Source organism: Mustela putorius, unplaced genomic scaffold (genome assembly GCF_011764305.1).
Source record: "Mustela putorius furo isolate JIRA1106 unplaced genomic scaffold, ASM1176430v1.1 tig00003853_pilon_pilon_pilon, whole genome shotgun sequence".
Lineage (NCBI taxonomy): Eukaryota > Metazoa > Chordata > Mammalia > Carnivora > Mustelidae > Mustela > Mustela putorius.
Genome location: NW_025422005.1, coordinates 948,940 through 971,317, shown reverse-complemented (window position 1 = coordinate 971,317; position 22,378 = coordinate 948,940). Strand labels below are relative to the sequence as shown.

Below are 22,378 nucleotides of genomic sequence, written 5' to 3'. Positions count from 1 at the left end.
TGCGACATCATGGGCACATTTTATTCCTCAGGACATCACAGGCTAACTCTCCTGGCGGAGCAGGTCAGTTCTGTTTCCGTGGAAAGTGTGCACCTTCAGAATCGTGGGGCAGTTTCTCCCTCGGACGCGGTCACCCCGGCTTCTCCGCGGCCCAGGCACAAGAAGCAAATTCCTCCAGCTCGAAGCCGGCCGCACAGGCCCAGACGCAAGACTGTTCCGCTCCGAGGAGGGCCGGCTGGACGCCCCATCCGCGGTCTCTGCGGCAAGTGTCCCTCCCTGGCCGCGCCTGGAGCCTCGCGCCCAGCCTGGCATGCATGCGCTGTGGTTAAGGGTAGAGTGAAGGGGTCATTCACAGACGTGTCCGTGGCGGAGAAGACGGCCTCACACGGACTCCTCGGTGGACAGCAGTAACGGGTTGATGTACTCAAAACCTTCGAACTCTGACTGGTCGATCCTCTTGATGACGTCCCTGTGTGGACAGGCAGGGCACGGGCATGGGTGTCGGGCCCCGTCCCCCAGGCCCACCACCGACCCGGACGGGGCTGACAGCTGGCAGGGAGCCCCGAGCCCGTGCCGCCCCCCGCGGGCCTTACTCGTCGTCCGGGGTCAGCTGCACGGGCTCGCTGGTGAACTGGGTGTCGAAGTTGTCCAGACCGTACTCGTCGGTGATCTGGGGCTGGAACGGCGGGAGGGCCTGCTTCTTCTCCAGCTGGGAACAACAACGCAAGGTCAGGTCGATGCTGTGTCATCTCTGGGGGACTGGGGTCTTTGCGGGGACTTAAATCACAGAATGGAACAGGAAGACACAGTGTTTCACGAGGTGTTCGAAGGCCAGTTTTCGTTTCCCTTAAACACGAGTCTAGGAAAAAGTATCTGAAGCCAGAAAAATCCCGAGTTTAGAAAGGCTGGTTGGACAAGGCGGAGCGGGCGGCCTGTGCGCGGGCCCGCGCCTGGCCCCTGAAACCGAGCGGGGCTGGTCTCGGGAGTGTTTTCTGTCCTACAACTTGGAACCCTGGTCACAAGGGAGCTCGGACTTGACGGGGCCACCGCCGCCCACACTGCTGCCTGGTGAGACCCTATCGTGATGCGACCTTCTTGCCTGAAGAGCCGTGAAGGACTCGCTCTGTTTCTGATCAGAAGGGGAAGGGGACGCTCGTCAGGCAGGAGACGGTCCTCGGGATCCGGACCGACTCCCAACTCACCTCTTATGGGCCTGGGACACGCTCGCGCGGCTCACTCAGTCCCTCCGGGACACACACAAGCTCCCCCCACCCCGGGGCGCGCTGTGCACCTGCGTCGGGCCAGGCACGTCCCCCAGCACTAACACGGAGCCGTGAGCGAGAGACACCGCTGCCTGCCCCGTGGGGCCGTTGTGTCGGGTCCCTCCCTGCCACGAGCCGCGCGTGAGGCGGGGGCGGGGGCGAGAGGAAGGATGTGGCGGCGGCACAGCCCCGCCTGGAGACGCCCGCCGCGTGGGGCTCCACTCGTGCCCGTGCGGGCCGTGGAACCGTGCAAGGCCGACGCGACGAGCCGTTCAGGAGCAGCAGCGGTGCCCGAGCAGGCGTGGGACGCCAGCGGCACGGGCCCCGCGTTGTCGGGTGGAGGGCGCAGGGGTGTCCCAGACTCGGGCGAGTCCTGGCCGCCGGCTGCCCCAGGGCACGTGGCAGAGGCCGGGCCGCCCCTGCAGGCGGAGCGGGCGGCCTGTGCGCGGGCCCGAGGCCCCGTCCTCGCTATTTCTCGCCTTTTCTACACGACTCGCCACGTTCCTTTTTACTAAAGCTTTTCTGACCGGGGGTGGGGGCACGTCTCTCAGGCCGCTTACCCACCCCGGGTCTCGCCGCGCTCGGGCGTCAGCAGCAGCTCCCGGCGGAGCCAAGCAGCGAGCAGAGCTGCGTCCGAGGCAAGAAGCTCCCCGGGCCCCCCCCCCGCGCCCCGGGGGCCCCCCCCGCGCCCCGGGGCCCCGTCCTCCGGTCGACCCCCCTCGGAGTGCGTCTCACAAGCGTTACCCCCTTTCCTCCGTCAGATGCGCCGGACCAGAACAGTGCCGCCCGGACGCCGCCGGGGGACAGGCCGCGGGGGGGGGTGCGTGTGAGTGGAAAGGGGCGCGCCGTGGCAGCCGGGCAGACTCCAGTTCTGAGGGCCTGAGGCGGGGCGGGCCAGCCTGCAGGGGTGTCGAGGGCACCTGGGAGGAGGCAGGAGGTCCCCGGACAGAGCGGGGTGCTGCTGGCAAGGCTGGGCTGGACCACACCGGGGGTGGGGAGAGGCCCCGACCCTGGAGGCTGAGGCCCCCAGGACGGGGTGGGAGAGGCGGGGCGGGGGTCCAGGACGACCGCGTCTCCCGGCGGGGCTCCTCGTGTCCGCAAGTCCCTATCCCCCAGCTCCGGGTGCTGCGCTCCCCGCGGGCTGTGTGCGAGGCAGACACGGGCCAGACCCTGCCCTCCTGGCCGTGGGGCAGCGAGGGAGTTCCGGGAGCTGCCTGTGGGGGCAGAGGCACCTCGGCACCTGTGTCTCCCTCCGCTCCCTGCACAAGCCTCCCACGGAAGCAGCACGCGCCCGAGCACTGTGGGCGCTGCGCTCAGGACCCCGTGTGTCCCGTAGCGCGTGTCTTCCCGCTGAGGCGTGTTAACGACAGCAGTGGCCGGGGGGTGGTCACTCACCTCCCGGGGCCACGGCTGTGCCCGCAGGACCCCCATGTCCCCGGGGACCACCTACGCCTTCCTCGACGCACTGGGGTCTTGACGTGGCTTATGAATGTGGACACGGCTCATAAAGGAACCACGTCTACGCCGTCGCCCCTTAGCCGGCTGAGCCCCTTAGCCCCAGAAACAGGCTGCCCTTGAGAACCAGGCTTTTGGCAAGGAGGCACTGACCAGGAATGACCAGATGCCACCCCCAGCGGACGGGCTAGGGACGGGCTGGAGCCGCGCCACGGTAGGCGAGGTGTTCACAAGGCCTTTCCAGCTCAGCGGGACGACGCCTGCCTCGTGGCGGGGGCGGGGTGGGGAGCTTGCATGTTGCCATGGGCAGACCCTGCCCTGGGCTCAGCCTGTCAATACGTGGTCCGTGGAGGCTCAGTGCGGCCTCCAGGTTGTGGACGCCTGGCGGGGGCACTTTCCTCTGGGCCAGGTGTCCCAAGCTACACAGGTAACTGATGGTCAGAAACCGGCCCCGATCTACAGTTCCTCTCCTTTGGGCCCTCAGTTTTTCTTTCTTTCTTTCTTTTTTTTTTTAAGTAATCTCTGCATCCACCATGGGGCTTGAAGACAGCCTGAGATCAAGGGTCTCACACTCCACCGACGGGGCCCGCCAGGCGCCATGCTAGAGGCTCCTGTGCTCCGAATGCTGTAGAGCATTTGGGTCCGAGAACTTCGAGGGAGAGGCTGCAGATTCTGTTTTGAAGCCCCCCCAGCTGCGGCCTGGACAGGGCTGGGCGTAGTGGGGTGGGTGCATGGTCTGAGCACGGGGACCTCACCACGACCGCACAAACACACGGACAACAGTCCTGTGGGGGACGTAACAGTGACCGGAGGGAATGGATGTGAGCCGCTCTGCCTATGGGGCTGGGAGGCGGACCTCAGTGCTGGCTGCGCTGCCGTGACACTGCCCCAACGGGTCTTTTTTCCAATCTGGTTCGAGCCAAAGCTCGAAGTTGACTGACTTAGCTAACGGATCTCCTTTGTCTCAGAGGAGCACAGTTTAAAGGTTGTGTTTCAGGAACTCCAACCATTTATATATTTTGAAACAAACTGAGTTCAATCTCCTTTTAGTATCAGGAACCACGTGTTAGAGTGCAAAGGGTTTGTAGCCTTCACTGCTCGCAGTGTCCAAGATGGGACCAAGAAGGGCGGGTTCTGGAAAACCAACCATGAAACCGGCTCCCACCAGGGGCTTTCACACAGAATCCACCAGGCAATGTGGTCAGATTGAGGACGTCCCCAGATGGACCCCAGGCAGCACAGCACGTGGTGGGGGACACCAGGCGGGACTTCTCCCAGGGCCCCAGAGGGTGGCCCCACCACACCCTTCGTGCCCTGCCCTCCCTCGGGGGTGGGGGGCAGCGAGCGGGTCCCCGTGCTTTACCAGGTCCCAGTCTATGCTGCGGAAGAATGCGTGAGACTTGATATCGGAAAATCCCGTCTGTGGCCGGCAGCCGAGCCTCTCTTTGGGGTCCTAGGGGTCAGAGTTCAAATAAGGACCAGTCGGTATGGAGCACAGCAGCCCAGATCCACAGCCGGAGGACACCGGCTTCCTGCCCCCCGAGACGTGCTCAGCCACGCGGCTGAAGGACAGATGCCGCCCTCGCTGCGTCTCTCCTGGGCATAATCTCTCGTCCTGTTCTGGCACGTGTGACTGAAGACCGATGGTGCACGGGGCTGCGGCCAAATGAGGAAGCAGAACCCCCACCCCGGGAGTCCCTCAGCGGCTACGGCAAGAGCCACGCGCCGTGGTCAGCCCTGCTGGCGACCACACTGTACCTTGTTTAAAAAGCCTTTCAGGACGTGGGAGGCCTTCACCGAGAGGAATCGCGGGATCCGGATGGGCTTCTCCAGGATCACTGCAACGAGGGGCCGCCTGAGAAGTCGCGTCCCTTCCAGCGGCTCGCCACGGGGCTCGCCCTGCCCAGCCGCGGGAGCTGGACGGTCTGCAGGGCTCTCGAAACCCTTTCTGAGCAGGAGCGTCCAGGGCGTTTTCGGTGCCCCGGCCCCTCCTCCCGACGTCCAGCAGGGTCTCTCCCCGACAGAGGGCTCCCCCCCACACCGGGCTCAGGATCTTGCAGAAGCCAGCAGCCCCCACACGGCCCCTCGAGGGCGCCTCTGCACGTGACCGCCAGAGGGCGCTCCGGGGACCACCGTGTCCAGGGCACCGGCCTCCCGCGGAGGGAATTCTGGCCCAGGGGCAGGCGTTCCGCACTCGCAGGTGGCAAGGAGCCCTAACCGGGTCCCGCCTGCCCACTCCTGCCCACGCCTGCAGGTGGGGTCCAGGAAGGAGTCTGGGCTAAATCAGGACAGGCCGCCTCTCCCGGGGAGCCAGCCCTCCACACCGCGGCTGCTTCCACGTCCCCAGCACAGTCTTTCCGTCCCTGAGAGTGGGGTCTGCGAGACCGACCTTGCTTGCGGGGTCAGGCTGGGGGGGGGGGGGAGACCCAAACGCACAGCCCGGGGGCGGCACCCACACCCTTGGGAGACGGCTTGCGGCCCACGCACCTTGGAAAAGGTAGTCCTCCGTGTTCATGTCGGGGTTGTCGGTGATGATGTCGAAGGGAGAGCGTCCGGCCATCATCTCAAACATCAGGACGCCCAGTGCCCACCAGTCCACACTGAACCCTGGGGAGACGGCACAGGCGCGGCCTGCGGTCGGTCGGCAGGGGCCAGGCCTCTGTGGGGAGGCAGGGGAGCACGGCCGCAGGCACGGCTCTGGCTAACGCGGGGCTGGGTGCCCTGACGTGCCCGGAGCGGCCTGGCCTCCCCTCTGCCCAACGTCATGGGGCCCTTGTCTTTTTCTTTCTTAACAAGCTGCAAAGCTGTTTTCACGTCAGGGCCATTAGCCTCTGCTGGTTTTCCAGACTGTCATCTGGCCCTGCAGTCCTGCCCGCGGTGCCCCGAGCGCGCGGACTTGTGCTGAGCAAGCCGTCCTTCCTGCTCCGCTCTGGCTAACCCCCACGCTCCAGACCCCTTTCTCAAAGCGAGCTCTCCGTCCCAGGCTTCCTGCAGCGCCGTCTCACGGTGTCTCACCGCACCAGGGGTCAGGGAGGGAGAGCCCGGCTTCCATGGTGCCTGCAGCCTCTCGGACCCTCTGAGCAACTGCCCCATCCTGGATGGGACCCCCGCCCCAGGCCAGCTTCTAGACGCTCGATCCTGGTCTGCCCATCTGCTGTCTGTCCTTCCCTGTCTGTCCTTGGTGACCTCGCAGAGCATCCTGGCGGGGCCTCTGACCTGAGCAGGCAAAAGGGACCTGCCCACCCAGCCAGCCCCCAGGTCAATGGCAAAGGAAATGTTTAAAAATACTTGACGGCGTCTCTGTGACACATCCCACTGAAAACACGAGGACATAAGAGTATGTGGGGTGTGACATACGTACACGCGTGTAATACACGTACATCACACACGCACAAACACAACACACATGCGAGCACAGATGCACACACCCTACATTCCGCACACATGCAAACACACACCATGTGTACAAACGTGTCACACATGGCACTTTACACACATACACACACACACACACACACACACGTGCCCACGTGATCTCATTTTTGTCTCCAGCCGAGAGAGCCGAGGGGCAGAAGCACAGTCCGCAGGGGCTGCAGGGGCTCAGCCGTCCCGCTCGCTCGCTCTCCCACGGCGGGGGCGGCCCCTGCGGGGGGGGCACTGTGCACACGCACGGGGCTTCTGCCTCCCTACCTGTGAGGGGTCGGACACCCAGGAGGACAGAGGGGGCCACACAGGTTCAAGGAAGGGCTGAGGCCACACGGTGACGGGGCCGGCAGGAAGGTGAGGGGTGTAGGCTTCAGGTGTATTTGGCCACTGGGCTCGGGCCCTGGAGCTGTCGGCCCTGGACAGGTCCGTCTGGCCCCCTCTGCCCCGGGACCACGTCCCTGAGAAGATGGTGCCTCCAGGAGCCAGGGGCTGTCCCTGTTTGCACCCGCAGGCCGTGTGCCAGCGAGCCGCCCCCCACCCACCTGGTGGCCTCGCTCACCGTACTCCTCCCCCCGCAGGATTTCTGGGGCGATGTAATTCGGGGTTCCGCAGAAAGTGCTGGTTGTGTCACCAGGGCCCAGGCCTTCCTGTGGGGACAAGTCTGTTACCAGGAGGGAAGAAAACCTGCAGTCACCCCCCCACTGGCGGGAAGACCTGTCTCCGAGAAAGGCAGCGTGGGCAGGGAAGGTGGTGGAGGTGCCTCGGCCCCCAGGAGCCACGGAGCCCATGCGGGCCCCTCTGCAGCAGGGGCGTCGCCTAGGGACCACGTACTCGCCTTGCACATGCCGTAGTCCGTCAGCTTGATGTGGCCGTCGGCGTCGAGGAGGACGTTGTCCAGCTTCAGGTCCCGGTAGATGATCCCGCGCTCGTGCAGGAAGTTGAGAGCGATGCAGATCTCGGCAGCGTAGAACCTGGGGGCAGCGGAGAGAACCCGCGAGGAGTGTGGGTGGGGCCCGCGCAGGCCGAGGGGAGCTGGGGGGCTGCCGCCGGCCCCACGGCTCTCCCAGAAGACGCCCTGGCACCTTCTCGCAGAGGAACACACACAGGCCAACAAGGCCAGGAGACACGCTTGACGTCCTCACCGTCAGGGAGACATAGATCCAGACTGCCTCCTGCCCGTGAGGATGGCCACTCTGACAGACAGATGGACAGCCGGACAGACAGCCGGACCTGCGGGCGAGGGCTGGGGAGACCAGCACGGGCAGCCGCCGAGGGAACAATGTGGAGGTGCCCAGTTAAATCCAGAAATCCCCCTCGAGCTAGGGTCTGGGAGAGAGGTGTGCACGGCCCTGTCCTAACTGCCCTGTTCAGCGAGGCCAAAGGTGGAGGCCACCCAGGTGCCCCTCGCCGGGCAGACGGACAAGTGAGCACGGCCCCTCCACGCAGCAGGGAACCCCTGAGCCCGCGGCGACCCGGCCGGACCTCGAGGACTCTTCGCTCGGTGACACGAGTCAGTCCCAGGACAAACGCGGTCGGATTCCCCTCAGGAGGCCCCCAGCGGGGACCAGGGAGGCCGGGGGGCCAGTGTCTCGTGGGGGCAGGGCGTCTGTCCGGGAAGATGGAACGTTCCAGAGACGGACAGTGCGGGCCGCCGCACAACGGTGTGGACATGCTTCGTGTCTCTGAGCCGCGTGTCGAGGGCGCCGTGAACATCACGCGCTGCCCAGCTAGAGAACAGGCTCGTGTGCGGGGAGGGACCGATGCTCGACTTACTGCCTGCCTCTCCCCAGACTCGCAAGCTGCACGAGCTGTTTCAGGGGAGGGCGTGCAGAGCAGGGAGAGCCGTGGGGAGCAGGAAGGGGCAGGGACCCTCGGGTTCGGGTTCCCATGGCGCCAGGAGGACGGGTGGCAGGCGTTGTTGTCACTTAACAGAAACAGGCTCTTCCTCTCCAAGCGTCAGTGCCCTGCCTTGCGTCGGTGCAACAAGAATCAGAGCTGGCACAGTGCCCACCTGGGGGTTCCCGGCTGGAGCGTGTGCCCCCCCGCCCAGGTGCTGGAAACAGAGCAACGGCAGCACCGCGCGCAGCACCGGCGCGCACACGCTCTCCCAGGAGCCCCCACTTCTCCGGGGGCCGTGCCATCCTGCTCTGGCGGCCGAGTGGGCCATTGCTGAGATTCTGTAACTCTGGGGACCCACGAGCCCTAGGAGCCCCGAGCTGACTGGAGGGGACAACGCGTCCTCTCTGCCATGTCCCCCAGACTCCACCTCCCCTCCTGCTCACGGCTGGCCTCCGAGGAGGGGTCCTGCCGCCCGCCCGCCGGCACCCACCTGGCGTGCTCCTCTGGGAGCTTCCTCTGTCTCTGCATGTGGAACATGAGGTCCCCGCCATTGACGTACTCGATGACCAGGAAGAGCCTGCGGGAGGACAGAGGTGTGGGGGCTGAGACGCCGCATGGCCCAGGCCCGACCTCGCTGGAGGCAGGTTTGACGTGGGGAAGCACCGTGACCAGGAGGAGCCGGGCCTGGGTGCCGGCGGGTCAGCTGTGAGCACCAACGCAGGGAGGCGCCTGGGGACCCCTGGCCCTTCAGGCCAGTAAGGAAAGCAGCCGCGACCGAAAAGTCAGGCTCTGCACCCAGGTTCCTGGGGCGTCATCCTGGGGGACGTCGAGACTCTGCCTGTGGGGTCTCTTGTCCTGATCAGTTCTGGTCCCGCCACAGGGAAACAGCAGAGACAATTCTGGTCACCCGGCAGAGGAGCAAGTGCTGTTCCTGTGGGACCGGTAGAGGCAGGACACGGACCTGTGGGCCCACCGTGGAGGCCAAGGGGCCCGGGAGAGCAAATGCACGAGCCAGGTGAGGGGGTGGCCATGTCTGTGAGCGACTGTTCTGCCCACCAAGTCTGGATGGACCCCAGGGAGGCATAAGGATGTGGTGTGTCCCCGGGCGGGAGCCCCAGTGGCTTGAGTGGGGACGGCGTAGTCGGGGGCACGGAGGACAGCCGACGAGCTTGCAGAGACCTGGATACCGGGGCGGAGAGAAGGGGGTGGGGCCCCTGCACAGCCTGTCCCAGCACAGGGGTGAGTTGGCGGCAGGGAGAAGGCCCGGGGGCAGTGGGGCCAGGGTGGGCCAGCATGACCCTGCGTGACCTCGTGGCTAAGGAACCGGGACCACACACCATCCCAGTCTCTTCCGCAGTTCGCCTTTCTCGCGTTCAGTAAGATGCCGTTTCCAAAATTAAATTCACGTGCAAGAAACACCTTGTTGAGGGCCCCTCGCGGCTCCTCTGGGTGGGGAGTGGGAGTGAGCATGGACAGCTTGCAGGTCGGCTCGTGGGTCACAGGCCAGCCACGAAGACGGAGGTCACTTTATATGAGTGAGCACCGAGCTGAGGCCACCATGGAGGTTTCTGTGGGCGCTAACCGAGCGACAACCAGAAACCCGTCAGTCCGCGGGCGGAAACGGGCCTGGAGCACAAGCGAGGAGCCTTGGGCCCTCATCCTCACCCCTGAGTCCCCAGGGTGTGTCTAGACGGATGAAGAAAGCTCACCCTCCCCGGGATTCGCCTGCGTCCATAAAGCTTCACAGGCACGGAGCTCCGTCCACTCATGTACGTGTGTGTGTGCCGGCGCTCACGCGACAGCACACGCGTCTGCCCGTGCACGCCCAGTCCTGTCGGCCACCGTGAGGGAAACGTGGTGGTTATTGCACCCCTGGGCAGGGACCTCGGGCCTAACAGTTCCCCAAAGTGTTAAAAAAAAAAAATCACATTAACTCAAACCTCTTAGGGTGACCTTGAAGCGCAGGTCAGAGATTTTCCACAACAACCAGGGACCGTGTCCCTGGGACGCGGCTCACTGGAGAACCTGCCCCCCTCCCAGCGGAGGTGTACACCCCGACGTTGTGCTCCTTAGGAAGGGCCTCCAGGGCCAGTGGCCCACTTGTGGTGACATCAGGTGACAGGGACAAACCTGACACCAGTTCAAAGAAAATAGCAGAACACATGGCTCCTGTGGGAAGCAGCGACAGCACAAGGGGGCCGGGGCGTGAAGCCGGCGTTCAGACGTGTGGAGAAGCGGAAGCCGAGGTACGTCCCTTCCGACCCGGAGAGAAGCCCAGGTGGGTATCTAGGGTGAGGCGCAGCCAGACCGGCCCCTGCCCCGGATGTCACCGGTCGGGATCTGCTCACTGGGCGAAGCTGGTCGGGCCCAGTCACCGCGGAGGAGCCGTTTTCCGTCCGCAGCAGCTGCAGACCCGAGTCTTTCGGTTTGCTTTGTGTCTTCTTCCGGTCTACAGACCCACCTGAGGACAACCCCGGACATGGCTTCGAGCAAAACTGTACCAGAGCCACAGGACGGGGGACTCTCCGCCCGCGCCCCGGGGGCCTCAGAGCTGGCCGCCGTGTCAGCGGGGCTCAGCTCCCGCTCGGGGGCACCGCCACGTGCAGCAGCTCATGGGGTGGCTTGGAGTGTCCTTACGCCCACGACCCCGGGTCCCACGGCCACACCAACCCACTTGGAGGGAGGGAGGTGACGGCCTGTGGCTCCCGCCAAGCTCGGAGGGCCGCCCTCGGCCAAGCTCTCCCACCGTCCGCTTGGATGCCGCCCCAGGAAGGGAAAGAAGCAGGACTGTGGAGCCAGGTCACTCCTGACCCTGCGACCCTGGTCGCCCAGATGGGAACCCGGGGGCTGCAGCCCCTGCTGGCTGGAGCAAACCCTGCACAGGGGGGCCCACAGAGCGCCCGGGGGAGAGCCGGGCGCGGACTCGCCCTCAGCGCAGAGGACCCATGACACCCTCCCCACGCTGCCCCGTGGAATGAAGTGCCCAGCCCCGCCCGTCGGCCTAGGGGGAAAGACTGATGCCACCAGACAGAGTGCGTGTGCTCGGGTCGAGAGCTGATGCCGTGTGCGGCCCACCACCTGTGTCTGTGGATGAAGTTTCATGGGGACGCTGCACGCGTCTCTACACGCACCGCGTACGTGGTCTTTGCACCACCACAAACTGTGGTCCTCAAAGGTGAAAATACTTACTCTCTGGCCCCTGGAGACGCAGTGCCGATGGCTAATGCACACCCTAAGAACAGACGTTCCCACCTCACTGACCCTCAGGCTAGAGACTCAGCTACACGTCTGGGCATCAATGTTTAACACGGTGACCCCAGCCAGAGGGGAACGTGGGGGCACCGGGAGGTAAAGGACTTTCTCAGGATCACAGTCGCCGTCTGCGAGGTCTGACACCACAGGACCTGGGCGAACCCAGAACTCACACTTGGAGACCCTCCTGCAGGTTCCGTTCCCACGTCACAGGGGTGGCCACCCCCAAAGGAACTGTCCGATGAGGAAGGAGAAGATGCTCGGGGGACAGAGGATAAGAAAAGGGAGCAAGGTGGGAAGCGGCACTCGGCGAGCCCAGCGGACCGGCCGGGTCAAAGATGGGGGGGGACACTGGCAGACGGGAAGCTGACGCAGTGGGGGGGGGAGGTTTATATTGTCCAAAGAAATGTGCCAGAGCAGGAGACAGCCAGTCGGGCCTCGGGTCCCCCCAGAGAGGAAGAAAGCCAGAACATACCCCCAATATTTGGGGGCCGTGAGGCGAGGCTGACCCTGGTAAGCTGGGGCCGAAGTGGGACAGTCGCCCTCGGGCGGGAACGGGAAGGCACCCCCAGCCCCAGGACGCCACCTGACCACGAAATGGAGCAAACCACGAGACGGACACAGGGAAGCAGCTACAGGAGGGCCAGGGTGGGACGTGAGCACCAGGAGCGCAGACAACCGGGACCCGGGACGGAGCTCCTTCTCCCACGGCAGCCGGTGGCGCGCCCACGGGGCAAACACCAGAGCGTTCCCGCGAGGCGAGGAAGCGGCCAGGCTGGCCCTCCACCAGCGGCCGCCGCACGAGGCAGCCACGGGCCACATCATCGGGCGCACAAGGAGCAGGCGGGGGCCGGAAAGGAGCGGTCGTCTGGCGCCGACGCTCTAACCGCACCCCGCGGACGCGGCAGAACCGTGACCAGCTCCAGGGGCAGCGAGCACAGGACCCGCGCGCACGCGGCCGGCCGCTCCGCTGGGAGGAGGGGCGAGGAGCGTCCGGGTCGGACGTCACACCAGTGGGGAGGCCTCTGTGTGACGGAAACGTCGCCCACACCGACAAGGAAGACACAGGAGGCGAAGCGGGAGCAGCCACCACCTCGGCCCTGCACGGGGCGCCCGGCCGGCTGGGTCGGAGGAGCACGCGCTGCTTGATCTGGGGCTCGTAACTTTGAGCCCCGCGTTGGGAGCAGAAATTGCTTAAAATAAATAAAGAATAAAAACATTGCTTCAAGTTCTTGAGAGAATTCTCTGAAGTGGCTTCTGACCTCACCGGATCGTTGGCAAAAGCAGTTTCAGGTCCGCCTGACAGCCCCCTCTCATCCGGGCCCCAGGCCTGCTCGAGGCCTGTGCTGGCTGAGGACGAGGGGGCCCCCGGGCCTCATCCAAGTCAGGTCCCTGTGTCCCATCAGCGTCCCCAGGACAGAAAGCGCAGCCCACAAGCCTGCCCCATGGTGGCCAGCCGCCGCCCGATGAGGAAGACACACGGCCGCTTGCACGGTCCCCGGTGGACGGAGGCCAGTCCCTGAGGGTCCGCGGCTGCCCAGGGCCTTGGTCACCCGCAAGTGACCAGGTCACCTGCGGTCTCCCTGCAGCCGCGGGTCCGACGAGTCCCACGCCATCGCGGGACTGCCACCGTGAGTCACAGGCCTCCTCCTCCCCACGACGCCCCCCAGGCGGGTTGTCTGCGGCCCAAGCCAACCTGCCCCGGGACCCTGCGGGTGAGGTGCCCCCACCGGCCTTCAGAACGAAGGCTGCACGGACACTCCACAGCCCGCCTGCCGCCTGCACCCCGGCGTCCACGCCTTCTGTTCTGGACTTCGCTTAACTTCCGACTCCAACGAATGTGCTGCTTGGACGGTGCAGAGACGCAGCGCCAGAGGGGAAGGCGCTAACCCTCGGGTCTCGGGTGGTTCCTGCCGCGCCCACGGCCTCCCTCCACGAGCAGAGGCCCCAAGAGAACCCGGTTCTCCTGAGCTCCCCCAGGAGGCTCGACCCGGCTGTGGTTCTGCTCACCCATCTCTCCGCTCGCCAGCCATCACCCCTGCTCGAGGCCTGACCTCCTCCGTGGTCCCCGTAGCCACAACCACCGGGCGCACACGTGCTCGCCACCGACCCCGGCGCCCCCGGCTCTCTGTGACCCTCACTTCTGCCCCCAGATCTCCACCACGGTGTAGCCTGGTGAGTCCTGCCACCCACTCTCCGGCATCAGGCGACACGTACCGTCCTCAGCTCCATTCTGAGGCCTCCTACTGGGCCTCCATGTGCCCAGTGGGTCTGCACCTGTGCCTGGACCCCACGCCGCCGGCCCTCCTAGGGACTGGGCATCGGGCGTCCACAAGAGGATACCACCCGGCCTCCGTGTCCCTGGAGCCCAAGTGGCTATGGACAGCTCCAGGATGACCCCTCACATCTCCTCCTCCCAAACACACACCGCCTCCTCCAGGATGCGGCCTGTGCCCTCCCCTCCCCCCACCCCGCTTTCACCGCGTTCCGGCACCCGCCCTGCAGCACTGCGGTGCCCCCTCGGCCGGGCCGGCCCGAGCCCCGGCGCAGGCCCTCCAGACCTGCCGACGAGTCCTCGGGGCCACGTGCGAAGGATGAACACACATGACAGCACCGGCCAAGTGGCATGAATACCCAGAGTCCACCCCGAACCGACAACTATTCACTCAGGCGTCAAGGTCAGCAGGCTGCGCGGGAGGCTCTCCCCCAAACCGCGGGTGTGACGGGCTCGCCCGTCTGCGGAGCGTGAGCCGCGTTCCACGCGAGGGGAGTGCGGCGCGGGACGTGGCAGCACGTCTGAGATCCGGGGTCATGCTAAGTGCGACAAACGACCCCAAACGGCAGTTGGGGGGGGGCTGCTAAAAATAGTCACCTCAGCTACACCCTTCAGCCCATTTTTCCTGGAATTGCTCAAACAGAAGCAATTTTGTAGTTAATTTTCATTGTGGCCATTGTCCGGGAAGGCCGGCTGTCTGTGGCCGCGAGGTGCGGTTTCTCCACAGCGCGGATGTTCCTTCTGGGTTAGAAGAATGCTTGGTCTCCACTGCGTGTGCCCAGCCTGAACCCCCAGGGGTCCCGTGCGGCCGAGGCCCTGCCAACGCCCGCGTTCATGGCAAGCTGCCGGCTCACTCGGCAGACCTCCCCCCACGGCGGCCCCCGAGCCCAGGCACGGCTCCGGAGGTTGCTGGTCGTCCTGTACACAGGTGCGGCAGGTTGGGCTCCCCGCCCCCCGGACACGGGCCTGTGACAGAGCCTCCTGCAGCCTAGGAGCCGAGGGGTGGCCTCCTCAACCCCTCGCCGGTGGGGCTCCCCAAGTGTCCCGTCCCCCAGCTGCCCACACCCCTGCTTGCTGGGGCCTCATCACGTTCACGACTTCAGTCCCCGTGGGTATCTGGCTGGGTGTGAAGGTTTGTGGGCGCCGTGCTAACCGCCACCCGACCGTGACAGGGGACGCTGCTGGTCCTCTGGGGCCTGGACACGGCGCCAGCACGGAGCGGGCCCTCACGCGGACGGGCGCGAACAGCAGTTCCCCAGGCGCCGGCCTCGCTGTCAGCATTTTAACATCTTACTAATCCTGGCAGCGGCCCTAAGAGGTGGTGTCACTGCTGCTCCCTGTTCCCGGAGGAGACTGGGGTGCAGACAGGTTACCCCAAGTTCACACAGCAGACAAGAGGAGGGCTAGGCCTGCACCCCAGCTGTGGCTCTAGACCTCAGGAAAAACTAGGTGCCGTGTGCACTGGGCCCTCCCAGGCTGTTCCCGTGGCTTCTCAAAGACGTCCCGACTCTGCACGCAGCCACGCAGCAGAACCAGTCTGCCGGAAGGTCATCCCGGCTCCCCGCTCCAGCCCGCTCAGACGTGTGCAGGACTTAGAGCTCCTCTCGGAGCTGTCTGTAGCGTCTGTAACCTTCATCGACTCGTGAGTCACAAAGAACACGACACGTGTCCTCTTTATACTTGTACCAAGCACGTGACTGTATCTTAAAGAAATATTCTTCAGGGGCGCCCAGGTGGCTCAGTGGGTTAAGCGCCTGCCTTCAGCTCAGGTCATGATCCCAGGGTCCTGGGATCGAGCCCCACATTGGGGGTCCCTGCTCAGCGGGGAGTCTGCTTCCTCCTCTCTCTGCCTGCCTCTCTGCCTACTTGTGATCTGTTAAATAAATAAAATCTTAAAAAATATACATATATATATATACATATGCATACATATATATCTATTCTTTAAGCAGCGAAACTGCCTACAGGGTGTCGGGTACCAGGCAGACGCTGGGGCCCGCAGGCACTTGGAGCCACACTGCTCTCTCCAGCTGCACGCCACGGGCTGGGGACACGGGCACACACACAGTCGGGGTCAAAGCAGGCACATAAACATGGCCCAGGGGAGACCCCCTATCTGGACTAACCAGGTGTTTGGAGCTTCCAGACAGACAGACCCTGTAAAAATGAGACAAACTTGACATCCCGGGACAGAGCCTCCCCTCGGGGATGTTGTAAACACGCCTTCTACACGCCGGTTTGGAAAAGCAGAGCGGCCGTGTCACAGGGTCACACACAAACACTGAACGGACACACTTGTTTTCAGTCTCTTGGCACACCTGGAGCGTGACACGCGGACCATCTCCGGGGGCGGAAAGTTCTGTGCTCCCGGCAGTGGAGACAGGAGGGGAGGTTGAAAGTCTGACCCTTTTACACTCACGCCCCCACGAGTTCACACAACAAAATCAACCAAAAACAAGTCTTTTGGAATCTCACCATACAGGAAATGTGGGGTTGGGACGGGCTGTCTGCCCTTGGGCATCTGTAATTCCAGAGACCATGGCCAGTGTTTCACAGAGGCATGGGGAGAGCGCACGAACACAGCAAGGGGACCGTTCCAGAAGCTCTGACGCAGGAGGGCCAGGGGGAGGGCAGGGCAAGGTGACAAAGATGGACAGAACAGAGCGATCCAGGGAGAAGCCTGGTCCCAGCAACCTGTCTCGGGCCCAGGGGGCTCGACTCCATCCTAGAAGCAACTGGGGGAGAGTCAGAGGAGCTTCAAAGCAGGAGAAAGACACTTTACATCTGTGTTTCCAAAATACGGCTTAATTCCAACACGGGGGCACTGACAGCCTGGGGAGCCCCAGTGACCAGACGCCCCAAAGGGGCTATGGTCAGGGTCAGGCAGGAGAGAAGGGCGGGGTCTGAGACACATCCAGGAGGCGTGTCAGGGAGATCCGGAGAGGGGACAACCACAGATGCGGGGGAAAGGCCACTTATCCCAGGTGCCTTGTGCCTTGGACACACAGGCGGGTCAAGGGACTAGAGGTCAGGAGGGAGGCAAGAGTGGACGTGGGTGTGGGGACGTACGAGTCACCAGTCTGATTTACAGCTGAGCTGAGTCACTGTGAGCCGGACAGAGACGGTCGTCCTCAGGAAGGCCCGTTTTCCAAGGCTGGCCGGCCCCTGGCTGGAGTCTGGGAGCTTAAGTGGTAGATGACTCCCTCCACCGATAAAAACCTCCCCCGAACCCTAGGCATGGTCTGCGGTGCATAAAGCAATACGGTTTCTGCGGACACCGGCTTTCTTCTGAGAGCCTGGAACACTGTGGCGCGTGCCAGTCGACCGCGGCCCGTGCGATCCCAGCGGCAGATCCCGGCCGCTTCCCTCGCCGTCACCCCGCGCCGCCTCCCCCTGCTGGCTCTGCTCCATGCCCTGTCACGGCGGGAAAGCTCAGCCTTAAGTCCTACTGTGTGCTGGTCCTATGAGTTCTGCTAAAGCAACGAACCAGGCGGTGGTCCAGAAGACCCCGGGCACAGAATAAAGTCAATATTTTTTGCAAATAAACTGAATTCAAGTCAACTGACTGAGAAGAATTCCAAACCGAGTATATACTGACTATCCCGGACCAGTGGTTTTCAAGCCTTTTAAAACAGCAGGATTTCGATATAAAGTTTTACTAAGTGAAGTTGCTGGTATTTTTTAATTTATTCTGCTTATTGGTAATATCTGTGAGCACAGAAACCTGCCTCCTGCCCAATACGTCATCCCAACACCTAACCCAATGCCTCTACTCCTGTACTTACTAGGATGTTTTCAATAAATATTTTATAAATGTAGTTAAATAATTTAGGTTCAGATCCATGAAATTTACCTGATACAAGCTGATACAGCGCTGATGAGAACAACAAAGTTAGTTTTGACGAGCCAAAACAAAACAAAAAAATCAAACATAAAAATCCCAAAACAAACCCATACTTGCAGCTGAAAGAACCCTAATATGATGGTGGAAGCCGCGCGCCGACTCACTTGCTGTGCAATGCAATTCAGAAATCAGCAGAATCTTAGAAATACGCTCTTCTTCTTACCGACTTGTTGTCTGGAAGCAGGAGTGTAAGCCGACCAGGAAAGGGTTGCTGGATGCCTGCTCAAACACATGCTTCTCTGTCTGCACCCAGTCAATATCCTGAAATAGAAACCAGGGCGTGTTAATGAGCCTCCTGAATACTCTTCATCCTCGAGAAGGGGGGCAAGAGAGAACCGTCTCTCACCTCCGCTTGTAGGAAGACAGTGCAGACAGGAAAGGAAAATGCCCATTAAGAAATACATCACCACCACCACCCCATCTCTGCCACCGTCCTCACTGTCATGTTCATCACCATCACCACCATCACCACCACCACCATCACCATCATCGTCACCATCACCACCACCATCGTCACCATCACCACCACCATCGTCATCATCATGACCATCACCATCACCACCACCGTCACCATCACCACCACCATTACCATCACCACCACCATCGTCCCCATCACCATCATCACCGCCATCATCTGTTCGCCATCTCTACCACCATCACCAGCTGTGTGCTGGCCTCTGAGCTACAGACTCTCCATGCACTGCCTCATGTGCTCCCCGTGGCAGCTGTGGGGGGCTAGTATCATCACCACTTAAGACAGGAGGAAACAGGATGGACGCTTAAGCAGGTTCCCCCACGTCCCATGCCCATCTCTACAGCACCAGCTCTAGCACAGGGCTTTCTCCCTCCCAATCCACGCTGGGATCTGGGGAAAGCTGCAAGTCCCTTTAGAGGCACAAAGATTCCACAGCTCTGATTTCATTCCGACCCAGAAAGCGAGTTAGATGTTGAGCCTCTCCTCCTAAGGGTTGAGAAAGCGAGAGGGAAACAGATGTGTCCAGCGTCGTGCTGCCTGCCCCGAGGGTGTTTGGAAACAAATGAGCAAACTCTCAGTGGGGTTCATCCTCCTTGGGCTCAGTTCAGAGCTTCCTCTACTCCCCAGAAGACCCCCGGGATGGTCCAGCTTTGGAGCCAGCCATGCAGGCAGAGTGGTCCCAGCCCCGCCTCTCCTTGAGCTCAGCTAATGCAACCGCCAGTTGGTAGCCCTACGGGGCGTCTGGCACTGCACAGGAGGCCCTCAACCGAGCTCCCAACCAGCCTCGGCCATCTGTGCTCCAAAGGGACCTGGTCACCCAGGTGCTCAGGTGAAAATCCTGGTAGAAGGCTGAGATGTGCCTTCCCTCCCACATAGTAAAGAAACCAGGGTCTCCTGCTTGCAGGCAGCTGCTCCTTCCTGCCTGCAAGGCTCCCGAGGCCGTTTCAACAAAGTGCCGTCGACCAGGGGCCTGAAAACATCCAGCCCCGGCCTCTCACTGTCCTGAGCCAGAAGCCTGAAATCCGGGTGCCGGCAGGGTCACACCCGCTCTGGAGCCCTGAGGGAGGACAACCTGCCTCTTCTGTGCCTCCCTTTGCACACTGGTGTCCCTGTGTGTCTCTGTTTCCTTCTGTCTATCTGTCTGATCTCTGCTTTTCTCTAAAAGGACACCTGTTCCTGGACTCACGGCCCACCCAAACAATCCAGGACGATCTCCCCAAGATCCTTCACTTAATCATACCTGCAAGGACCCCATTCCCAAGTAAGTTCAGATTCACAGGTTCCAGGAGTTAGGATGTGGGCACATCCCCTGCAGGCCACATCTAGCCCACTGCAGTGTCCCCACTGATGTCCATGGCCCACACGCACGGCCACAGACACTAGGGTCTTGCACAGATGCACAAACACAGACAGGCATGTGACACATGCAGACACACACAGGCACACACACAGTGTGCACACGCAGCTCCCACTCACTGACTCCTAGAGTCACACTTTTCTTGAGAGATCACCTCCAAGTCCCACCCCACATCTTGGTCCACAGGAGATGATCTGAAGATGCCAAGAATGAACCAAAGCAGTAATTCTCTCCTAATTGCTTCTTTCAGTTCTACGAACTTGACTTCAGACAATCCACTAACTTTTCAGCTGGCCAGGGTTCCAGTCAGGGGGTCTGGAATCATCCTGCTGTGCTGCTAACCGGCAGTGTAGACTGGAGCAAACCACCTCCTCCTAAGCCTCAGTCTCCTCAGCTCCTCACCGGTGCCACCACTCACTCACAAGGTCAGCACTCAGGGGCCAGTTGGGCAGTCTGTGCACTGCACAAATGCACCCTGCTCGTAGGGCAAGTAATAGCTCTAGTTTAGCCCCAGCTCTTCCCTCCAAACCACGAGCCCGGGCCAGGGCTGGGGAGCCCTCCTGTGGTCTGCTGGGCCCACGGAGCTCAAGCCGCCTCATGTACTACACGGGCCCGAAGCAGCAGCATTACTGCTGCCCGTGCATCCAAACTGCCTCTGCTTCTAAGACACAGACTCTGCATTCAGCTGTGAAAGACAAAGACCAAAAAGACACAAAGCCAAGAAGCCCACAGAGATGCCCAACACCAGCAGTCATCCCAGGAATGCGGATTGAGCTACCGTGAGGGGCCGCTCCGCAGCCTCCGCGATAATCACAGACCAGAAAATGGCAAGTCCTGGAAAGGGTGCACAGAACTGCGGCCCGTGCGCACGGCTGGCAGGGACGTGAAGCGGCGCACCTGCCAGGCACAGCTCGCCGGTTCCTCCCACAGGACAGCGTGAGTGCCCCTCCGAGCCAGCACTTCCACTCCCAAGTCAATCCCCCGAGAACCGAGATGGCGCCTTGAACAAATGCCCACACGTGAACATGGACCACGGCACGGCTCAAGGTCACGGGAGTGGGGGGCTCATCTCTACCAGCAGGTGAACAGATGAGCCGAAGGTGGTCCGCTCAGAAAATGGACTATGATTCAGGCATAAAAAGCAATGAGGTTCTGGGGCATCGGGGGGCTCCGTTAGGCGTCTGCCTTCAGCTTGGGTCACGATCCTGGGGTGCTGGGATTGAGTCGCACATGGCGCCTCCTGCTCTGTGGGGCGTCTGCTTCTCCTGCCTCTGCCTGCGGGTCCCCCGCCCCGCGCATGCTCACGCACTCCCTCGGTCTCAAATAAACAAAAGTCTTAAAAAAAAAAAAAAAAAAAAAAGCAAGCAGGGACATTCTGACACATGCCGCTATGGGAGGGAACCTCGGAACGTGACAGCCGCTGCCAGACGCCGGACACGAAGGGCCGCACAAATGTGTACTTTAAAAGGTTAAAACGGGGCGTGGCGCTACGTGCGCTTTACTCCCGTGGCGCGCAGGAGGCAGCCGCGATGGAGCCCTGAAGGGCCGCGGGAGCCGCTCACCTCGTCGTCGTGGACCAGCTCTTTCTTCACCACCTTCATGGCGTACATCTGGTCGTTCTTCTTCAGCCGCACCAGCAGGACCTTGGCGTAGCTCCCGCGCCCGATGACCCTGATCAGGTCGAAGTCCTGCAGTCCGAGCCCCTGGGAGATTTTGATTCCGTCCATCCCGTCGATGACCGGCTGCAGGTCCTGAGGACGAGAGAGGACGTGAGAAAGCAAAGGCTCCTGGCCGTGGCGCCGACGAGTCCCCGCGGGGGCTTCTGCAGGCTCCGACCTCACCACCACGCCAGGCTCCCCAGTCACAGCCCAAGGCTGCCGCGGGAGCACGGGGTTCCCCGGGGCCTCCCACAGGCCCCCCAGCAGCGCTCTCCGGGGGTCAGAACGCTTCACCTGCTGAGGCGCGCACAGCCCCGCGCCTGGGCTGCAGAATGAAAGAGAAAGGCGATCCCGTGAAAACAGAAGCTCCGCCTCTCATCCTCCCTGGCCAGGGTACCTGCGGCGAACGCAGGAGAGACCGTGCTCCTGCCTCATACCAGACGCGGACCAACCAGGTAGAAAAATCGGGAAGTCCGGTCGCTCTACAGAAGCTGTGGCCCAGGAAAAAGGGCAGCTGTTCTGAGGTTCTGTGAGCGGAGGCTGCTGAGTCCTGCTGCTGTGACTTCCTCGCTCAAGGGGACACCTGCGTGTGCCTCACGCGCCACCCCGAGCTGGTCGCGCACTCAAGGCCAAACGGAACCTCAGTCCACATCTGGGAAGACCACAGAACAGCAGCAGAGGGCTTGCCCGGAAGAAGGGGCAGATCTCGACCCCGGGACTTCACGAACACTCGCATGTTCTTCTCCCACTCCTGGCACAGCGGAGCTCCCCAAGCCCTTGGAATTCCCTAAGCGCAGAAAAGGTATCTTTTGCTATGTTCATGACACAACTTTAGAGACACCCCAGGCTACCTAAAGATGGGGGCCGCTTGCCTTGCTGGGGGACCAACCAGGTGACTGGAGGCTTGGAACCCAGCCTCACCCCGACCTCCGACCTCCAGGGATGGGAGAGGGGCCAGGGGCTGAGCCCATTCTCCAGTGACCAACAACCTAATCAATTGTGCCCCTGTTATGAAGTCTCCAAAGAAACCCCGAAGGACGGGGTCTGGAGCATGGGGAGGTGGACACGTGGTGTGCCTGGACGGGCACGGGAGCTCCGCGCGCTTCCCCCACCCCGACTGCAGGCAGCTCCCGAGTTAGAGCCTCTGATCATAAGCTAGTTATAAGCTAGTTATCTAGTAAGTAAAATGTTTCTCTGAGCTCTGTGAGCTGCTCAAGCAAATCAGTAAGCCCACGGAAAGGGGCGCGGGAACCCAATTCACAGCTCACTGGTCAGAAGCACAGGGAACCACCGAGCCTGTACGTGGCCTCTGAGGGCGCGGGTCCTGTGGCCTGAGCCCTCCAGCTGCGGGGGCTGATGCGAGCTCCAGGCCGATGGGGTCAGAATGGAGTGAAGTTGTAGAACAGTGGGTCAGGGTTCCCCAGGAACTGGAGACCTGCTCAGTGATGTGCGGAAAGGGTTTTATGTCGATACAA

At 62.3% G+C, this 22,378-nt stretch overlaps 1 protein-coding gene across 3 annotated transcripts in view; it reads right to left on the bottom strand.

Moving 5' to 3' along the window:
- PRKCZ (protein kinase C zeta) overlaps positions 1-22,378 on the bottom strand; it is an 89,380-nt gene continuing 67,002 nt past the window's right edge. For all 3 annotated transcript variants that reach the window (XM_045063561.1, XM_004768749.3, XM_004768748.3), the window contains 10 exons: positions 20,808-20,996; positions 17,577-17,674; positions 8,473-8,559; positions 6,979-7,114; positions 6,703-6,790; positions 5,205-5,324; positions 4,476-4,555; positions 4,081-4,170; positions 594-709; positions 1-469 (listed from right to left, as the gene is read on the bottom strand). In XM_045063561.1, the coding sequence (XP_044919496.1) occupies positions 382-469; positions 594-709; positions 4,081-4,170; positions 4,476-4,555; positions 5,205-5,324; positions 6,703-6,790; positions 6,979-7,114; positions 8,473-8,559; positions 17,577-17,674; positions 20,808-20,996 (1,092 nt within the window). In that variant the 3' untranslated portion in view covers positions 1-381. The remainder of the gene's footprint in view (positions 470-593; positions 710-4,080; positions 4,171-4,475; positions 4,556-5,204; positions 5,325-6,702; positions 6,791-6,978; positions 7,115-8,472; positions 8,560-17,576; positions 17,675-20,807; positions 20,997-22,378) is intronic.